The following is a 19797-nucleotide window of genomic DNA, read 5'->3' as shown; positions in this document are numbered from 1 at the left end:
AACTCTTCAAAAGAGTAGCAAACAGCCAAGAAATTGCCTTACATGAAATGCAATAGAAACAACATAAGTTGTTAAAAAATCTTACAGCTGGCATCATCGACCAAGATTGCCCTCCCCATGGATGAGGCTATAATAGAGCCTGCGGAGGTAATATGGCAAACATCGGCACCATCTACCAACAAAAGGGCGGTCAGGAAATACTTCATTCCAGCCAAAGGCATAGAATTTTTGTTTTCACACCCTCAAGCCTGCTCTCTGGTAGTAGAGGCTGCTAATCGGTGCAGTAAACAGTCTCATTTCCACTGCTCACTACAAGATAAAGAACACAAGAGACTGGACCTCTTTGGGCGGAAAGTTTACTCATCAGCCACCATTCTGCTTAGAGTTGCCAACTATTCTGCTCTACTAGCAAATTACGACTACTTGAACTATTGTAAAATACAAGAGTTTGTGGAGGACCTCCCGAAGCATAAATGTCCTCAACCCACTGCCATTATCAACAAGGGTCATTTAATAGCCCACACACCACTGCAAGCCTCGATGGATGTAGCGAATACAGCGGCCCAAACAACCACAACCATGAGAAGAACATCATGGTTGCAGGCTTCGGGAATCCCAAAAGAACTACAGCTGAAAGTGGAGAATCTCCCCCTCAATAGGCATAAACTATTCTCATAGCAAACAGACGACGTCCTCCATACCATGAAGGCCTCCCAAGCAATGCTGCGTACACTAGGCATACACCCACTGCCTGACAAACACCCTCGCTTTACACCATACCAGAGGTCACAAGACACCTCGTTTAACCATCGTCAACCACGATACTTCACTCAGAACAGACCCAGTCTGTGGGCTCAGATATGATGAGCTCCACAGAACCAGGCCTCGTCCACCTGTCCATCTACATCTAAGCCACAATGTTGAAGTCTTGATCGAGGGTATGCACGACCTCCCCATACCTCTAGCGCCAACAGATACCCCATCCCACAATTTTGGTCACCGCCTACACCCATTTTACCATGCCTGGGCTTTGATAGCCACAGATCAATAGGTTTTGGAGATCATACAGTCTGGCTACACCATTCCTTTCACAGCCACCACCCCCATTCTCCCCCCTTCAGGGACCCCTCTCATGAGCACCTTCTGCAACAAGAAATAGACCACCTCCTACTGCTGGGTGCTGTAGAACCAGTACCACATCAATACCGAGGGAGGGGTTTTTATTCCAAATATTTCCTGACAGAGAAGAAAGGAGGGGTATGGAGACCAGTCTTGGATCTCTGAAAACTCAACAGCTTCGTACACAACTACAGATTCAAAATGGTCACTCTGGCCACAATAATCCCAGCCCTAGACGCGGGCGGCTGGTTTGCAGCCCTCAACCACCAAGATGCATACTTCCATATTACAGTGCATCCTGCGCACAGATGGTTCCTGAAGTTCACAGTAGGACCCAATCACTACCAATACAGAAGAAGTAGTTACTCGCTTTGTGCAGTAACGATGGTTCTTCAAGATGTGTGTCCCTGTGAGTGCTCCACTACCCCACTCTCTTCCCCTCTACTTCGGAGTTCACACAGCTGAGCTCTGTGGTAGAGAAGGAATGGAGGGGATGCTTGGGGGAGCACACGCTACAGGAGGTGCCAACGGCTGCATGAGATGACTCCTGTGCGTGCCCTTCCCCTGGCCAAGTACTGCTGCGAGAAATCTCTGATCTCCGGCGCAGGGTCAGACCCTTATCTAGAGTGGAGCACCCACAGAGACACACATCTCAAAGAACCATCGTTACTGCACAAGGTGAGTAACTTCTTCTTGCCATCCGTAGAAACCTTCATGAGAGGATTTCAGAGTATCTCTGTGAAAATTTCATCAAAATTTCTTAGGAGGATACAAGGGACATCCTTATGTGTATTTAAAAAAAAATGATGTGCATGCCCTCCCCAATCTAACCCAACAGGGGAATGAAAAGCAGATGCAAGCTCTACCTCTGTTTGTTATACCCCTACCTTTTCTCATAGTAATAAAATAATGAAAAGTCGATACCTGTGTCTTGTTAACCTGGGGCTGAGCTGGGCACCATCTTTTCATTTTGTGACATTGCACTCTATATGCTTTGTGGAAATATGCTTATGAATATGACATAACCAGAATATGCTTTACGCTAAATACCCCTTGTATGGTGCCATTAGAAAGCTTGTAATCTACTAAGTGTGTTCATCCTATTTGTTAGCATGTATTATTTCCATATCTGGAGTTAGGAGAATAAGATATAAACTTGTATCAGTGATGGAAACATATTAAGTGGAGGCCATTAAGGGTGCTCCAGAAACAATCAGTTGTAAATGGCCCTAGTTACTTGAAAGCCTTCCTGTGTACATGTGGGCCAGCCCATGGGGAATGGAGACTAGGATCTTACAGTGACATGTGACCATGTCACCTGATGATGAAATCCATCTTAAATCTGGTACTTTTTCATTTAGAAGAGAGTAGGGGACAAGCAGAGACAAAAGATTCCAGGCTTGTGCCAAAGCTATAAAAGGGGGTAGAGCAGGACAAAAAGGGCTGCCAGTCATGAGAGAACCCCTTCTTACCACCTGAGATGTATGCTGGAACTAACAAGTAATGTACCAGGGAAAAGGATTGGTCCCAGACTAGGAAGGAGTCTAGTCTGTGAAAGAAGCATATTGGAACATCTTTGAGGGTGAGATATTACCTGTAATCAGTTTCTTAATGTATTAGGCTTAGATTTGCGTGTTTTTGTTTTATTTTGCTTGCTGACTTGCTTTGTTCTGTCTATTACTTGGAACCACTTAAATCCTATTTTTTATACTTAATAAAATCAATTTTGTTTATTAATAAATCCAGAGTAAGTGATTAAAACCTGGCGGAGCAAACAGCTGTGCATATCTCTCTATCTGTGATATAGAGGGTGGACAATTTATGGATTTACCCTGTATGGATTTATCCAATTTATGGATTTATACAGATTAAAACAGATTTATTTGCGGTTCAGGCTCCCAGAAAAGCTGAAAGTACCTGCTGTCTACTCCAGGCAAAAGCGTGTCTAGTGTGTGGAGCTGGTATGGCTGGTTGGGCACTTGCACACGACAAGGGGGAGCTGCTAGGTGTGCTCATGAATTTGGCAATCAGGAAAAGGCATTTAAAAATATGGGGGTGTTTTAAAGGATGGTGGTGGCTTCATGTTTCCGTGGCAGTGCAATTCATAATTGTGACCAGAGCGGTCACTGTTGGGTATTGCAGGCCCACTGCTGGAGAACTGTTAAGGTTGACGTAGGTCACACAGTGTCTACACTCTCACTGCGTTGATCTCAGTAGGTCTACCGTCACTCAAGGCAGTTCTGGGATGTGGTTTTACTGAGTCACTATAACAGGGCGCTTACGTTGGCCAGAGACAAATTTGAGTGTAGATACATGCATTAACAGGTTGACTGAAGGCAACTTACATCAACCTAAGTTTGTAGTGTAGACCAAGTATTAGCATGAAGCAAGCCACAGTCGAATGTATAGCTCACTAGTTTGTCACACACTTACTGGCTATGGGGACTCTGCTACCATGCACTAAAAGTTTTGTAGTGTGCGTTATGGAACTTTTAGTATGTGGTAGCATGGTCCACAAAGCCAGCTGGTATGCGGCAAACTAGTGCAATTTGTCACACTCAGAGGGTATGTCTACAGTCTAGTGGCACAGCTATGGTGCTGCAACTTTGCTGCTGTAGTGTTAGGATGCTTCCTACATCGATGGAAGGGGTTTTTCTGACCGTACAGATAATCCACCTCTCTAAGAGATGGTGTCTCAGTTGACAGAAGAATTCCTCCATTGGCATAGCTGCTATGTCTACACTGGGGTTGGGTGGACCTAACTACATTGCACAGAGCACAAAAATTTTCACAGCCTTGTGCAATGCAGTTAGGTCAACCTACGTTTTATATGTAGACCACGCCTAGGTATGTATGAAGACATAGCCTCTCATCTTGTGGCTGAAAGGAACCAAAAATATAGGGGGGGAGAAATATTGGATTATTTTTAGTGTTTAGACAATTGCTCTATTAACAGAATTGACTGTTTTTAAGTCCTACTAATGAACCTTAATCTTTTTCCATTTTCAGTGGGTTCATTAACTGTAGTAAGTCCACTGGAGTTGATCAGAACTAAAATGCAGTCCCGCCAATTATCTTACAAGCAACTGCATATATGCATCAATAATACATTGGCCAAAGATGGTTGGCTTTCACTCTGGAGGGGCTGGGGTCCCACTGCTCTGAGAGATGTACCTTTCTCAGGTAAGGGTTTATTTTACATCAAAGTTTGTGTTATGGAGAATACTTACTTGTCAATTCCTTTACATTTTTTCCTTATACACCGCTACCTCGATATAACGCCACCCGATATAACACAAATTTGGATATAACGTGGTAAAGCAGTGCTCCGGGAGGGCGGGGCTGCGCACTCAGGTGGAGCAAAGCAAGTTCAATATAACACGGTTTCACCTATAACGCGGTAAGATTTTTTGGCTCCCGAGGACAGTGTTATATCAAGGTAGAGGTGTACTTTGATAACATTATAGCATGTGGCTCTAAGTAAGGTTGAGAGTGCTTTACTGTTTTAAGTGCTTTAAAATCCATGTGCTGAATTGGACTGTCTTGAAATTTGCTGTGCCTCATGGGGATGTGGAGTAAGATTAAAGGTTCAAATTTGGAGTAACTTGAGCAAGGAGTTCCCCAGATATAGTCCTCCTAAAAAAAGTTTACAATATCGCCTGCTTTTTCTAACTTTTTTTTTTTTTGCACACAGCTGGGGTTCAAACTGTACTTCTGATCCTCCCCAGACTGGTTTCACTCACTCAAGATTTATTTTAGCAAATGTATGACACCCACTGACCTTTTGGGGAAGCAATGTTTCAAAAGCCACTGGGGGTTAAGTTTGTAATTCCAGCTCAGCTTAAGGTAAATGGATCTACCAATGAGAGTGAAATGTGCATGTGCAGCAAGACTGGGTCTCTGTTGCAAGTTAGAGGCTTTGCAGACAGTCTAATGCGAGTAACTTAGTGGGCTCAATGTGATATGCTGTGGCCATTGAACCTTACCAGCACGCAATGTACTGTGAGTTTGAGTCCTGTCCTTGGCAACTTTCAGTCAACATTCTGCCTTTTTGGAGCCTTATTGGGAAGTTTTGTCCAGAGATCAGTATTTCTGATTTTAGAGCCAATATTTTCTATGATTCCTTCAATAAGGGGTTGTCATCAGAGGGAGTTTTGCTATCTGGAGCTCAGGAGCACTGATAGAGAAGAACAAAAAGGGGGAAGGGGAAAGTTAGGCACCCTTCTCTCCAGTGACATTCCTGGGGAGGAAGGGAAGTGGAGCCATCTGTGCCCTCCCACATTCTTCCCCTACAAATATCCCCCTTCTTCCAACAATTCTTCCTCATGAGGCTCCAGAGATCTCCTTCCCTCCACTGCTTCCTGATCCCAGGGAAGGAACCTACAACTTCCCTCCTTCCCCATGCTGCCTCCAACAGTAGGGAAAGGGCTCCAGGCTCACCCTTCTCCTGATGCTGCTGCTCGTATGGGATAGGGGACGGCAAACCAAGAAGTGTGAGGAGGAAAGGAGCTGTTCAGTGGGAGATGTAAGGGGCACTTCAGCTCTACCCCTCAAACTTTGACAGCTATGCCCCCCTTTTGTCCCACCTGCAGAAAATGCTCCCAGACTCCAAGGCAGCCCTGGTCTAAACTACGAGTTTAGGTTGAATTTAGCAGCGTTAGATCCACATGCCGAAGCTGTTGTTTTTGACTTAAAGTGCTGTTAAAATCGATTTTGGTACTCCTCCCCCTTGCCAGGTTGAATTTGGGGTAGTGTGGTCGCAATTCGATGGTATTGGCCTTCAGGAGCTATCCCAGAGTACTTACTCCCTTGTGGCTGCTCTGGACAGTGCTCTCAATTCTGATGCACTGGCCAGGTAAACAGGAAAAGGCTCACAAACTTTTGAATCTCATTTCCTGTTTCGCCAGCATGGCGATCTGCAGTTGAGTGCAGATCTCATCAGCAGAGGTGACCATGATGGAGTCCCAGAATCGCAAAAGAGCTCCAGCATGGACCAAACAGGAGGTACAGGATCTGATCACTGTATGGGGAGATGAATCCGTGCTATCAGAACTCGGTTCCAAAAGACAAAATGCCCAAACATTTGAAAAAATTTTCAAAGGGCATGAAGGACAGAGGCTATAACAGGGACCCGCAGCAGTGCCATATGAAACTTAAGGAGCTGAGGCAAACATACCAAAGAACCAGAGAGGCAAACGGCCGCTCTGGGTCAGAGCCCCAGACATGCCGCTTCTATAATGAGCTGCATGCCATTCTAGGGGGTGCCCCTACAACTACCCCACCCCCTGCTTTGACTCCGTCAATGGAGTAGCACGCAACAGGGATGCGGGTTTTGGGGGATGAGAAAGATAGCTCACAGCAAGGAAGTGGAGAAACTGTTTTGCCCAACAATCAGGACCTGTTTCTCACCCTGAACCTGGAGTCAGCACTCTGCAACCCACCTAAGGCTGCCTCCTGGACCCACCAGGCGGAGAAGGGACCTCTGGTGAGTATACCTTTGTAAATATTATACATGGTTTAAAAGCAAGCGTGTTTAATGATTAATTTGCCCTGGCATTCGCGGCCAATACAGCTACTGGAAAAGTCTGTTAACGCATCTGGGGATGGAGCGGAAATCTTCCAGAGACATCTCCATAAAGCTCTCCTGGATGTACTCCCAAAGCCTTTGCAAAAGGTTTCTGGGGAGGGCAGCCTTATTCCATCCTCCATGGGAGGACACTTTACCACGCCAGGCCAGTAGCACGTAGTCTGGAATCATTGCATAACAAAGCATGGCGGTGTATGTCCCGGTGTTTCCTGGCATTCAAACAGCATCTGTTCTTTATCTCTGTTATCCTCATTCCTGGTCACCTGGTTAAAATAGGGTGATTTTATTAAGGTGACATTCAGAGGTGCCTGTTCCTGCTGGGCTGTTTGCCTGTGGTTGAACAGAAATGTTCCCTGCTGTTAGCCACTCGGTGAGGGGAGGGATGAATCAATCATCCCAGAGAATTGGGTGGTTGGGTAGTTGGGTTTGTGCTGCACGTTAATCTGAAAACCACAGCCCCTCCTCCTTTTAAATGGCCAACCCATTTTAAATGGCCAACCCAACGGCTGCTTGGTATGGGAAATGAGGGCGCTGCTGTTTGAAACCATTCCCACATGTTATGAAGGTTAAAGAAGCCAAAAGACTGTGTCTTACCATGGCTGCCTGAAAGCCAAATTCTGTTGCTTGGCCCTGCGTGAAAGATCTCACACCAAACTGGCATACCCTCAATAAGAGGCAAAATGCGACCTTGTACCGAAAGCACGTGTGCTGTGTAATGTTAACAGCAAGGTTTTCTGTGAAAGAATCTACCCATTGTTCTCTAAAATGTCTTTTCAACTACCACTCTCCCTTTTTTTTCCTCCACCAGCTGCAAATGTTTCAACGCTCACATTATCTTCTCCTTCCCCAAGGCTAGCGAAGATTAGAAGGTGAAAAAAACGCACTCGCGATGAAATGGTCTCTGAGCTCATGCAGTCCTCCCACACTGAGATAGCCCAGCAAATGCGTGGAGGCAGATGATGTCAGAGTCCAGGAGAGCACAGTATGAACACAAGGACAGGTGGCAGTCTGAAGATGATAGGTGGCGTCAGCTTGGTGACAGAAGGCAAGAGGCAATGCTGAGGCTACTGGAAGAAGAAACTGATATGCTCCGGTGTATGGTTGATGTTCAGGAAAGGCAGCTTGAGCAGAGACTGCTGCTACAGCCCCTGTGTAACCAACCGCCCTCCTCCCCAAGTTCCATAGCCTCTTCATCCAGATGCCCAAGAATGCGGTGGGGGGGGCCTCTGGGCACCCAACCACTACACCCCAGAGGACTGCCCAAGCAACAAAAGGCTGGCGTTCAATAAGTTTTAAAGTGCAGTGTGGCCTTGTCCTTCCCTCCTCCCCCACCCCTCCTGGGCTACCTTGGCAGTTATCCCCTTATTTGTGTGATGAATTAATAAATAGTGCATGAATGTGAAGCAACAATGACTTTATTGCCTCTGCAAGTGGTGATCAAAGGGGGAGGGGAGGGTGGTTAGCTTAAATGCAGGGCTGACTTTAGCCAGTGCGGGGCCTGATTCCTGGGGGCAGGCAGGGCTTGTACTCACCGGGCGGCGCTCCCAGTCTTCGGCAGCACTTCGGATTGCCGGCCAGGAGAGCGGGGCTGCAGGGCTTGCCGCCCTCCAGCCGGGGCCACAGAGCCATGGGGCTGCCGCCCTCCGGTGGGAGAGCGGGACCGCGGGGCTTGCCATGCTCTGGCTGGCGCTCCAGCCGGGAGGGGGGGGTCCACAGGGCTTGCCGGTGCTCTGGCCAGGAGAGCAGGGCTGCCGAAGACCCCGGCAGAGCTGACCGCCGCCGGGGTGAGTAAAAAAAAATTTAAAAGGCGCCTAAGGCGTGGGGCCCGATTCTGGGGAATCGGGCAAATTGGCCTAAAGCCGGCCCTGCTTACAGGGAAGTAGAGTGAACCATGGGGCGGGGGTGGGGTTCGTCAAGGAGAAACAAACAGAACTTTCACACTGTAGCCCGGCCAGTCATGAAACTGGTTTTCAAAGCTTCTCTGATGCGCACCGCACCCTCCTGTACTCTGCTAACCGCCCTGGTGTCTGGCTGCGCATAATCAGTAGCCAGGCAATTTGCCTCAACCTCTCACCCCGCCATAAATGTCTCCGCCTTACTCTCACAGATATTGTGGCGCGCACAGCCAGCGGTAATAACAATGGGAATATTGGTTTTGCTGAGGTCTATCCAAGTCAGTAAACTGTGCCAGCGTGCTTTTAAACGTCCAAATACACATTCTACCACCATTCTGCACTTGCTCAGCCTATAGTTGAACAGCTCCTGACTACTGTCCAGGCTGTCTGTGTACAGCTTCATGAGCCATGGCATTAAGGGATAGGCTGGGTCCCCAAGGATAACTATAGGCATTTCAACATCCCCAACGGTTATTTTCTGGTCTGGGGAGAAAGTCCCTTGCTGCAGCTTTTGAAACAGACCAGAGTTCCTGAAGATGCGAGCATCATGTGTCTTTCCTGGCCATCCCACGTTAATATTGGTGAAACGTCCCTTGTGATCCACCAGTGCTTGCAGCACCATTGAAAAGTACCCCTTTCGGTTTATGCACTCGCTGGCTTGGTGCTCCGGTGCCAAGATAGGGATATGGGTTCTATCACCCCACCACAGTTAGGGATCCCATTGCAGCAAAGCCATCCGCTATGACCTGCACATTTCCCAGAGTCACTACCCTTGATAGCAGCAGCTCTTTGATTGCGTTGGCTGCTTGGATCACAGCAGCCCCCACAGTAGATTTGCCCGCTCCAAATTGATGCCTGACTGACCGGTAGCTGTCTGGCTTTGCAAGCTTCCACAGGGCTATCGCCACTCGCTTGTGAACTGTGAGGGCTGCTCTCATCTTGGTATTCTTCAGGGAGGAGGAAAGCAAGTCACAGAATTCCATGAAAGTGCCCTTACGCATGCGAAAGTTTCGCAGCCACTCGGTATCGTCCCAGACATGCAACACTATGCGGTCTTACCAGTCTGTGCTTGCTTCCCGGGCCCAGAAACGGTTTTTCCATGGCATGAACCTGCCCCATTAACACCATGATGTCCACATTGCCGGGCCCACACTTTGAGAGAAGTCTGTGTCCATGTCCTCATCACTCTCGTCACTGCGCTGCTGTTGCCTATTTGCCTGTTTTTGCTTTTGCAGGTTCTGGTTCTGCATATACTGCAGGATGATGTGCATGGTGTTTACAGTGCTCATAACTGCGGGCTCCATGATTGCCATGCTATGGCGTCTGCGCTGAAAAAAGGCACGAAACGATTGTCTGCTGTTGCTCTGATGAAGGGAGGGGTGACTGATGACATGACTTCCAGGGTTGTCACACAAAATGGCCCCCTTAAGGATTGAGCTCACAACCCTGGGTTTAGCAGGCCAATGCTCAAACTGCTGAGCTATCCCTTCCCCTGCAATTCACCGAGGGAGGGAAGGGGGAGTAAATGAATGCAAAACAAATTTGGTCTCTGTTGTTTTGATCCACTCCATCTCTCTTATACATCTTAGGCTGGAAGCAGATGGTGCAATATGACTGCTAGCCATTGTCGTCTCCTGGCTGCTCGCCAGAAGACGGTGCAGTACGATTGCTAGCCATCGTCGTCTCCTGGCTGCTTGCCAGAAGACGGTGCAGTACAACTGCTGGCCATTGTCATCTCCAATTTATGTCCAGGCGCCCCCAGTCAACCTCATCGAGGCCAGCCAGGAGCGCACACATCTGCCCAGGCACCCCTCGACCAACCTCACCAAGGTAGGCTAAAAGAGCACCCAGGAGATGACGACGATGGCTACCAATCGTAATGCACCATCTGCTGCCAAAAGGCAATGAGCTGCTGCTGTGTAGCACTGCAGTACCACGTCTGGCAGCACCCAGGAGACACACGGTGACGGTGGCTGAGCGGGCTCCATGCTTGCCGTGATATGTTGTCTGCACGGGTAACTCAGGAAAAATGGTGCGAAACAATTTATTGCCATTGCTTTCACGGGGGGAGGATGGGCTGATGACATTTACCCAGAACCACCAGTGACAATGTTTTTGCCTCATCAGGCACTGGGAGCTCAACCCAGAATTCCAATGGGCGGTAGAGACTGTGGGAACTGTGGGATAGCTGCCCCCAGTGCAGTGCTCTGGAAGTTGACACTAGCCTTGGTACTGTGGATGCACTGTGCCGAGTTAATGGTTTTAAGTGGGGACACACACAATCGACCGTGTAAAATAGATTTCTAAAAAATCAACTTCTATAAATTTGACCTAATTTCGTAGTGTAGACATACCCTCAGTCTCTCCATCTTCTTTCCAGCTACTTAACTTTCAGAGTCCTGGCTATATCTTATCAATAGGGAGAAGGGCTGGGAGAAAGGACTAGATTGTGCTGATCATGCAAAGAGATGGGCGATGAGGAGATGGTTTAGGACTGATGTGCAGCCAGTGCCTTTTGTGACAGGGGAAATTACTGCCAAGGAGTCAGAGGCACAGATGGGGAGAGCTTGACTGAGTTACATGAGGAAATGGAGATTTATTTATTTTTAAACAGGGAAATTAACTCCCCCAAAACTTCATTTATGCAGATTAAGGTTGTTCAGTGCTGCCTTGTGCCCTTCCAGAATACGGAGAGTGACTAAATATAACCTTCTGAACACCAGGAAACACAAAGTAAGGTACATGCCACCTCTGCAATGCAACTTTAACTCTGCCCTTTTTGAGCAGTACCCTGGCACACCAATAACACACATACTAGCACTCAGAATTAGCTCTAGTTAACTCCTCTTGAGTTAGCCTAGCTTGAGTAAGAGTGGCTACATAGTGAAATAACACTCAAGCTGAACAGAATGATTGGACTAGCAATGCAGAGTTGCACTGTTCCCACTGCATTACCTGCTTGAGCATCAGCAACACTTGAACTTTAACCCGTATCCCCTGACAGACCAGCTAGCTTGAGTTTAAAGTGCCACCTAACTTGAGCTAGAGACTTGTGAGCAGACAGGAGTCAGGATAGGGGCAACACTGAAGTTATACCACAAGCCCACATGGCAGTGAAAACATACCCCCATATACTGCAGAATGCCTTAGGAACTGAGCACTGTTGGACAAAATTTCACACTTTCTCTTGATAAGGCAGAACTTGGGTCAGGCATAACAAACCGCTATCTACAGCTGGCCTACATGCAAACACTGAGACTACTCCACACAAATCACCCCAGACTTGGAACATAACAAAATAATGGCCATACTGGTCAGACCAAAGGTCCATCTAGCCCAGTATTCTGTCTTCCGACAGTGGCCAATGCCAGGTGCCCCAGAGGGAATGGACAGAATAGGTAATCATCAGGTGATCCATCCTGTAGCCCAGTCCCACCTTCTGGCAAACCGAGTCTAGGGACACCATCCCTGTCCATCCAGGCTAATAGTCATTGATGGACCTATCCTCCATTGACTTATCTAGTTCTTTTTTGAGCCCTGTTATAGTCTCGGCCTTCACAACATCCTCTGGCAAGGAGTTCCACAGGTTGACTGTGCATTGTGTGAAAAAATACTTCCTTTTATTTGTTATAAGCCTGCTTCCTATTAATTTCATTTTGTGACCCCTAGTTCTTGTGTTACGAGAAGGAGTAAATAACACTTCCTTATTTACTTTCTCCACACGAGTCATGATTTTATAAACCTCTATCATATCCCCTCTTAGTTGTCTCTTTTCCTAGCTGAAAAGTCCCAGTCTTATTAATCTCTCCTCATATGGCAGCTGTTCCATATCCCTAATAATCTTTGTTGCCCTTTTCTGAACCTTTTTCAATTCCAATACATCTCTTTTTGAGATGGAGGGACTACACCTACACTCAGTATTCAAGATGTGGGCAAATCATGGATTTATAATATATAATATAGGTAATATATTTTCTGTCTTCTTATCTATCCTTTTCTTAATGATTCCCACCATTCTGTTCGCTTTTTTGAATGCCGCTGCACATTGAGTGGATGTTTTCAGAGAACTATTCACAATGACTCCAAGATCTCTTTCTTGAGTGGTAACAGCTAATTTAGACTCCATCATTTTATATGTTTAGTTGGGATTATGTTTTCCAATGTGCATTACTTTGCATTTATCAACATTGAATTTCATCTGCCGTTTTGTTGCCTAGTCACCTAGTTTTGAGAGATCCTTTTGTAGCTCTTCACAGTCTACCTGGGACTTAACTATCTTGAGTAGTTTTGTATGATCTGTAAATTTTGCCACTTCACCGTTTACCTATTTTTCCAGATCATTTATGAATATCTTGAATAAGACTGGGCCCAGTACAGTCCTCTGGAGGACACCACTATTTACCTGTCTCCATTCTGAAAATTGACCATTTATTCCTATCCTTTGTTACCAATCCATAAGAGGACCTTCCCTGTTGTCCCATGACAGCTTACCTTACTTAAGAGCCTTTGGTGAGGGACCTTGTCAAAGGCTTTTTGAAAATCTAAGTACGCTGTATCCACTGGATTGCCCTTGTCCACATGCTTGTTGGCCCCCTCTGAGAATTCTAGTAGATTGGTGAGGCATGATTTCCCTTTACAAAAACCATGTTGACTCTTCCCCAACAAATTACGTTCATCTATATTTCTGACAATTTTGTTCTTTAGTATAGTTTCAATCAGTTTGCCCAGTACCGAAGTCAGGCTTACTGGCCTGTAATTGCTGGGATCACCTCTGGAGCCCTTTTTGAAAATTGGTGTCACATTAGCTATCCTCCAGTCATTTGGTACAGAAGCTGATTTAAATGATAGGTTACAGACTACAGTTAGTAGTTCTGCAATTTCATATACGAGTTCCTTCAGAACTCTTGGGTGAATACCATCTGGTCCTGGTGACTTATTACTATTTAGTTTATCAATTTGTTCCAAAATCTCCTCTAAGGACACCTCAATCTGGGGCAGTTCTTCAGCTTTGTCACCTAAAAAGAATGGTTCAGATTTGGGAATCTCCCTCACATCCTCATCTGTGAAGACAGATGCAAAGAATTCATTTAGTTTCTCTGCAATGACTTTATTGTCCTTGAGTACTTCTTTAGCATCTCGATTGTCCAGTGGCCCCATTGGTTGTTTAGCAGGCTTCCTGCTGCTGATGTACTTAATATTTTTTTCCTATTACTTTTTGAGTCTTTGGCTAGCTGGTCTTAATTCTTTTTTGGCCTTCCTAATTATATCTTTACACTTCATTTGCCAGAGTTTATGCTCCTTTCTATTTTCCTCACTTCCAGTTTTTAAAGAAGGCCTTTTTGCCTCTCACTGCTTCTTTTACTTTGTTGTTTAGCCATGGTGGCACTTTTTTGGTTCTTCCACTATGTTTTTTAATTTGGGGTATACATTTAAGTTGAGCCTCTATTATGATGTCTTTAAAAAGTTTCCATACAGCTTGCAGGGGTTTCACTTTTTACACTGTACCTTTTAATTTCTTGCATAGTGTCAAGTATCATGGGGTAGCCGTGTTAATCTGTATCTACAAAAACAACAAAGAGTCCAGTGGCACCTTAAAGACTAACAGATTTATTTGGGCATAGGCTTTAGTGGGTAAAAAACCTCACTTCTTCAGATGCACGGAGAGAAAGTTACAGATGCAGGCATTATATAATGACACATGAGGAGAAGGGAGTTACCTCACAAGTGGAGAACCAGTGTTGACCGGGCCAGTTCGATCAGGGTGGATGTAGTCACCTCCTGCTTTTAATTTCTGTTTGACTGACTTCCTCATTTTTGTGTAGTCCCCCTTTCTGAAATTAAATGCTACAGTGTTGGGCTGCTTTGGTGTTTACCTTGCCACAGGGATGTTAAATTTAATTATATTATGGTCACTATTATCAAGCGGTCCAGCTATATTCCTCTCTTGGACCAGATCCTGTGCTCCACTTAGGACTAAATCAAGAATTGCCTCTCCTCTTGTGGGTTCCAGGACTAGATGCTCCAAAAAGCAGTCATTTAAGATATCAAGAAACTTCATCTCTGCATCCTGTCCTGAGGTGACATGTACCCAGTCGATATTGGGATAGTTGAAATTCCCCATTATTATTGAGTTTTTTATTTTAATAGCCTCTCTAATCTGAGCATTTCACAGTGACTGTCACCATCCTGGTCAGGTGGTTGATAATATATCCCTACTGCTATATTCTTATTATTAGAGCATGGAATTACTATCCATAGAGATTCTGTGGTACAGTTTGGATCATTTAAGATTTTTGATTCTACGCTTTCTTTCACATATAGTGCCACTCCCCCAGCAGCATGACCTGTTCTGTCCTTCCGATATATTTTGTACCCTGGTATTACTGTGTCCCATTGATTATCCTCATTCCAGCAAGTTTCTGTGCTGCCTATTATATCAATATCCTCTAGTTCACCCATCTTATTATTGAGACTTCTAGCATTGGCATATAAGCACTTCAAAAATTTGTCACTTTTCAGTTGTCTGCCATTACATGATATAATTGAATGGGACTTTTTTTCATTTGACTGTTTCTCATCAGATCCTACCTGTATTTTATCATCATCCATCCTCTCCTCCTTACTGGAACATAGAGAATCTCCATTAATAGATCCTCCTCTAAGGAATGTCTCTGTCGGAACCACATGCTCGTACGCACTTGTTGGCTTTCCTCCAGCCCTTAGTTTAAAAACTGCTCTACGACTTTTTTAATTGTAAGTGCCAGCAATCTGGTTCCATTTTGGTTCTCCTTCACTCTTGCCCTAAGGATTTTCTCTGAGACATTGCCTTCACTGACCCCTCATTAGCCCCTGAAGACCACTGTCATATGTGCCACCAGACAGATGACAATCCCCATGACAAGAAGATGCCCTTGTGTTCCTCTACTGCGACAGTCTACAGAATTTAGTGCTGAAATTAGGCATAGTTGATCTTTCAGGGTACACATGCACCTCTCATCATTCACAGCAACAATTCTGCCAGCCTGCTTCAGTTTATCCCACCTCCATTCAGTACAGCTGCACCTAACTCTCTGAATAGTAGTTGGAATTGGAGACAAAGAAATGCTGTAGTTAAAATGTGTGGAACACAGCGCAAAATAATTGCACAGTATTGTAGTTGTTTCTCAGGTCTCTATTATGGAACCTACATTTACTGAGGCATTCCCAGTGGCTATTTTGCAGCTTCAGGGGAAGAGTTAAGGTCATGCTGAAGAGGTAGCATGTAGCTTAACTTTATATTTCCTGTTTTTCAGAGGGTTAAGTTAAGTTTAACACTCTCTGCATTATGAAACAGCACAATGCAGCACTGGGCAACCTTTGCTCTGTGTTAATAAAGTTTTTGTTTATAAAATGTGAATAGGAAGTAACACTGAAAATATACATAGAAATTTAACTAACTTTTTCAGTTAATTCATGAAGCCAGTAAATCACCTCATGCAAGCATAGAAGAATTTTAATTTTATTTTTCAGAATGAATCTGTCTTGGAACTGTATGTAGCACATCCTTTTAACTATAGACATGGAAGTTTGAAATAGTTTTTTGGAAATTCCCTACAGGAAATCCTGCCATCAACACAGACATTAGGTGTATATGTGATTTTTGAGCTGCTAGTGCTAATTTGCTTGATCTACTTTAGTGGTTCTCAAAGTTTTGTACTGATGATCTCTTTCACACAGCAAGCCTCTGAGTGCGACCCCCTACTCAGGGCTGGCTCAAGGCACCAGCGTTCCAAGCATGTGCTTGGGGCAGCACTTCTCAAGGGGCGGCATTCCAGCGCTTTGGAAGTGGCTCTTTTCAAGGGTAATTAGGTTTTACATACTATTAAAATAAAACCTATTTCCCCATGTTAATTTTTCCCCCCTACTGTTACTCACACCTTTTTGTCAACTGTTGGAAATGGGCCATCCTGATTATCATTACACAAGTTTTTTTTCTCCTGCTGATAATAGTCCACCTTTACCTGATTACTTTCTTTATAGTTAGTATGGCAACACCCATTTTTTCATGTCCTCTATCTATTGTGGCAGAGCTCTGACCTTGCTCCTGTGGGTCCTGCGCTTCTAGGCAGTTTATGCTAGCCTCAGTGGCTCACTGTGACCCTCCACATAGCCCTTCTCTCTCTAGGGCCAGGGTTACAGTCTACTGAGCCCTTTTCATCATAGGCTGCAAGGAGGTTGGTGAGAGAACTCTCACAGTCTCTCTTCAGCCTCCTGTCCTGACAGGGACCTGACTTCCCCTTCCAGGGGCTGTTCCTGTAGTGGTGGGTTGGGGGGAACCCGGGCCCGCCCTCTACTCCGGGTTCCAGCCCAGGGACCCTAATGGTAGCAGTTGTTGGCAGCCAACCTTTCACTGCCAGAGTTGCTACATTTCCCTGGGCCACTTCCCCACAGCTCTCCTGCTTTTCCCTTCTTCACCCTTACCTTAGGGTTCCTTTAACGATGGTTTGGGGGTGTCTTTAGTAACCAGCCCTTCAGCCGCACTTCCTCTCCTCTGGTTCCCTGGCTCCCCTGCCTGACTGGAGTGAGCCCTTTTTATAGTAACAGCAGGGCCTTAATTAGAGTCAGGTGGTCACATTAACTGAATGGCCTCACCTGACTCTTTACAGGTTAATTAGAGTGAGGTGTTCTCATTAGCCTGGAGCAGCCCCTGCTCTGGTCAGTCAGGGAACAGAAAACTGTTAATCCAGTGGCCAGTATATCTGCCTTCTGCTATTCTGCTGTACCCAACTGGCCTGGGTCTATCACACTATATATATCGTCCTACTGTATTTTCCACTGCATGCATCTGATGAAGTGGGTTTTAGCCCACAAAAACTTATGCTCAAATAAATTTGTTAGTTTCTAAGGTGCCACAAGTACTCCTCGTTCTTTTTGCCGATACAGACTAACATGGCTACCACTTTGAAACCTGTTTTCCTCAAACAGTTTTAGAACTATCCTGCTGAAATCTTGGGCTGCCTTTCCAAAGTGTTTGAAAGATTGTCTAATTATCAGTGTAGCAAAGTTCCAAGATGAGCTCAGTGTCATTGTAAACCTCAACTTCAAGTAGCATCAAAACATTTTTGTTTTCCCCACAGAATAATAGGCACATTAGAGACAACCTTTATTGAGATGATCATTTAGAATTATTATAATAGTGAATATCCCTTTGGCTGTGTTTTGAATTCTGAGTATGGATGTGAGGAAGAGGAGAGTGTGTTCAGCCTTTTAAAGAAATTTTCAGATTTTTTTCACTCTAACAGAAAATGAATTATTTTTTAAATTGAAAATTTGCTGTAGACTTAGTTCTCAATAAGTGCAAATGCCTTTGTACTCTAGGAATTTGGTTTAGAAATTAAGCTTTACAACCACATTTGGTGAAAGTTAAATATGCAATTTTCTATTAATTTTAACAGCATATTGAATTATGATAATGTGTGACAAGTATGTATGGGTGTGCAATTTTGAACATTGACATAATTGTATATACATATTCAGCCATTTTTTACTAATATTTCACATTCAAATAAATACATACTGTTTTCAATCTATTGATCTGTTGCTTAAAAAAAAAAGAACAGCACAGCTTTTGGTTGTGTATCCTACTCATTCAGTTTTTTCATAAATATGAGGACTACCACTTTCATTAGTGCCCTGTCTTTTGTGCCAGTCCTCTCTTCTTCCTTTCTCTTTCCCGGTCTCTTCTGTCTCCTTCCTTCTCTTTTTAAATTTGCATCCTTTTCTGTATTACTCTCTCTCTCCTTTTTTGTTTTTGTTTGGATTTTTCTTCCTTTTCTTTGCTCTGGCATTCTTAGGGTAAGAGCATGCAAACAGTAGCATTTTTAGATGTATAAGAGATAAAGAAGGGGAATGAATTAGTTCTTCTGTGTTTGGTACACAGATTTATGTTGCTTGTTGCAAGTTTCGGGTTTCGGAGATTTTTTTTTCTATCTCCATAGCAATGTACTGGTATCACTATGAACGCATCAAGAAGCGGTTGTGCAAGACATTTGATGTACATGAACCAACATTTATGATCAGCTTTACTTCAGGGGCAGCAGCTGGTTCTGTAAGTCTGTTTCTGTTACTGATATTCTAAGCAAACTTCTTCCTTGCATTAATCCCATCAGATGGGGTTCTCTATAGTCCTCTCCCTCCAAAGTGCTCTGTTCAATGCCATATCCTCTACCACACCACATGCTAACATGTCTTCATTTAGGATGTTTCTAATAAATTGTTCAATTCATTGGGAGTTTGTATCTGTAATTAATAAAACACAAGGAGTGAAATTACAGATGATTCTCCTACAAATTGTGAATATGTTGTTGAACACAAGGTTAGAATCAATGCGTCTTTAGCTATACATAAAATATAGTTATCTGGTGATGAAACACTTGAATTGTTATTGCCTTTATTTGTAAGTGAAGCAAATTGGAAAACATTTAATAAAATCAGAGGGGTAGCCGTGTTAGTCTGTATCCACAAAAACAACGAGGAGTCCGGTGGCACCTTAAAGACTAACAGTTAAAAATATGTCAATTGCAATGGATTTTTTTACCTTCAGTCCATTTGGTAGGATGTCCATCTGTTTGCACTTGGAGAGGAAGAAGTCTTTAAGGTGCCACTGGACTCCTCGTTAGTTAATAAAATGTTAAAGTAAAATACAGTGTAAAAGATATCTAAGTAGTTTTGATTGGAAATCTTATTAAAACTTTTTTCTATTACTACAGATTTTAGCAGCCTGTTAAATCATGGAGTCTGTAGCTGCAGTTAATAAAATAAAATAAAATAAAATAAAATAAATAAGAAGTATTGGCAGAGTTCAGGAAACAATCACAGCTGAAGCTTACAGTTAGCCTGAACTTTGCCAAAGCTGGCTATTATTTCCACATTACTTCAATCATGTTAATTTTGTGAAAATGGTTTGTTTGAAAAGAAGCACTATATGGGCAACTGTTAGGCCTCAAAGTAACCATAACAGCAAAGCTAGAATATGTTGTTTTCAGATACTTGATAGCTTTTAGATCTATTTTAACATATGCATAGTATAATTGCTGCCTTTTCACTTTTTCTAACAAGAACAATATGGTGTGTGCCTGTGGGGTGGGGAGTTAATGATACTAAAAATGTTCTCATTCTTTCCTGCATGTTTACATTTTTAAGATACCTAGCTGTTGG

General features: G+C 44.3%; 1 protein-coding gene across 4 annotated transcripts in view; it reads left to right on the top strand.

Annotated features, from left to right (window-relative positions):
• SLC25A40 (solute carrier family 25 member 40) overlaps nucleotides 1-19797 on the top strand; it is a 90745-nt gene that overhangs the window by 30953 nt on the left and 39995 nt on the right. For all 4 annotated transcript variants that reach the window (XM_039523533.1, XM_039523532.1, XM_039523531.1 and 1 more), the window contains 2 exons: nucleotides 4129-4302; nucleotides 18579-18688. In XM_039523533.1, coding sequence (XP_039379467.1) covers nucleotides 4129-4302; nucleotides 18579-18688 — 284 coding nt within the window. The remainder of the gene's footprint in view (nucleotides 1-4128; nucleotides 4303-18578; nucleotides 18689-19797) is intronic.

This window comes from Mauremys reevesii, linkage group 2, assembly GCF_016161935.1.
Source record: "Mauremys reevesii isolate NIE-2019 linkage group 2, ASM1616193v1, whole genome shotgun sequence".
NCBI classification, from domain to species: domain Eukaryota; kingdom Metazoa; phylum Chordata; order Testudines; family Geoemydidae; genus Mauremys; species Mauremys reevesii.
This window is presented reverse-complemented; position numbering and strand designations above follow the sequence as displayed.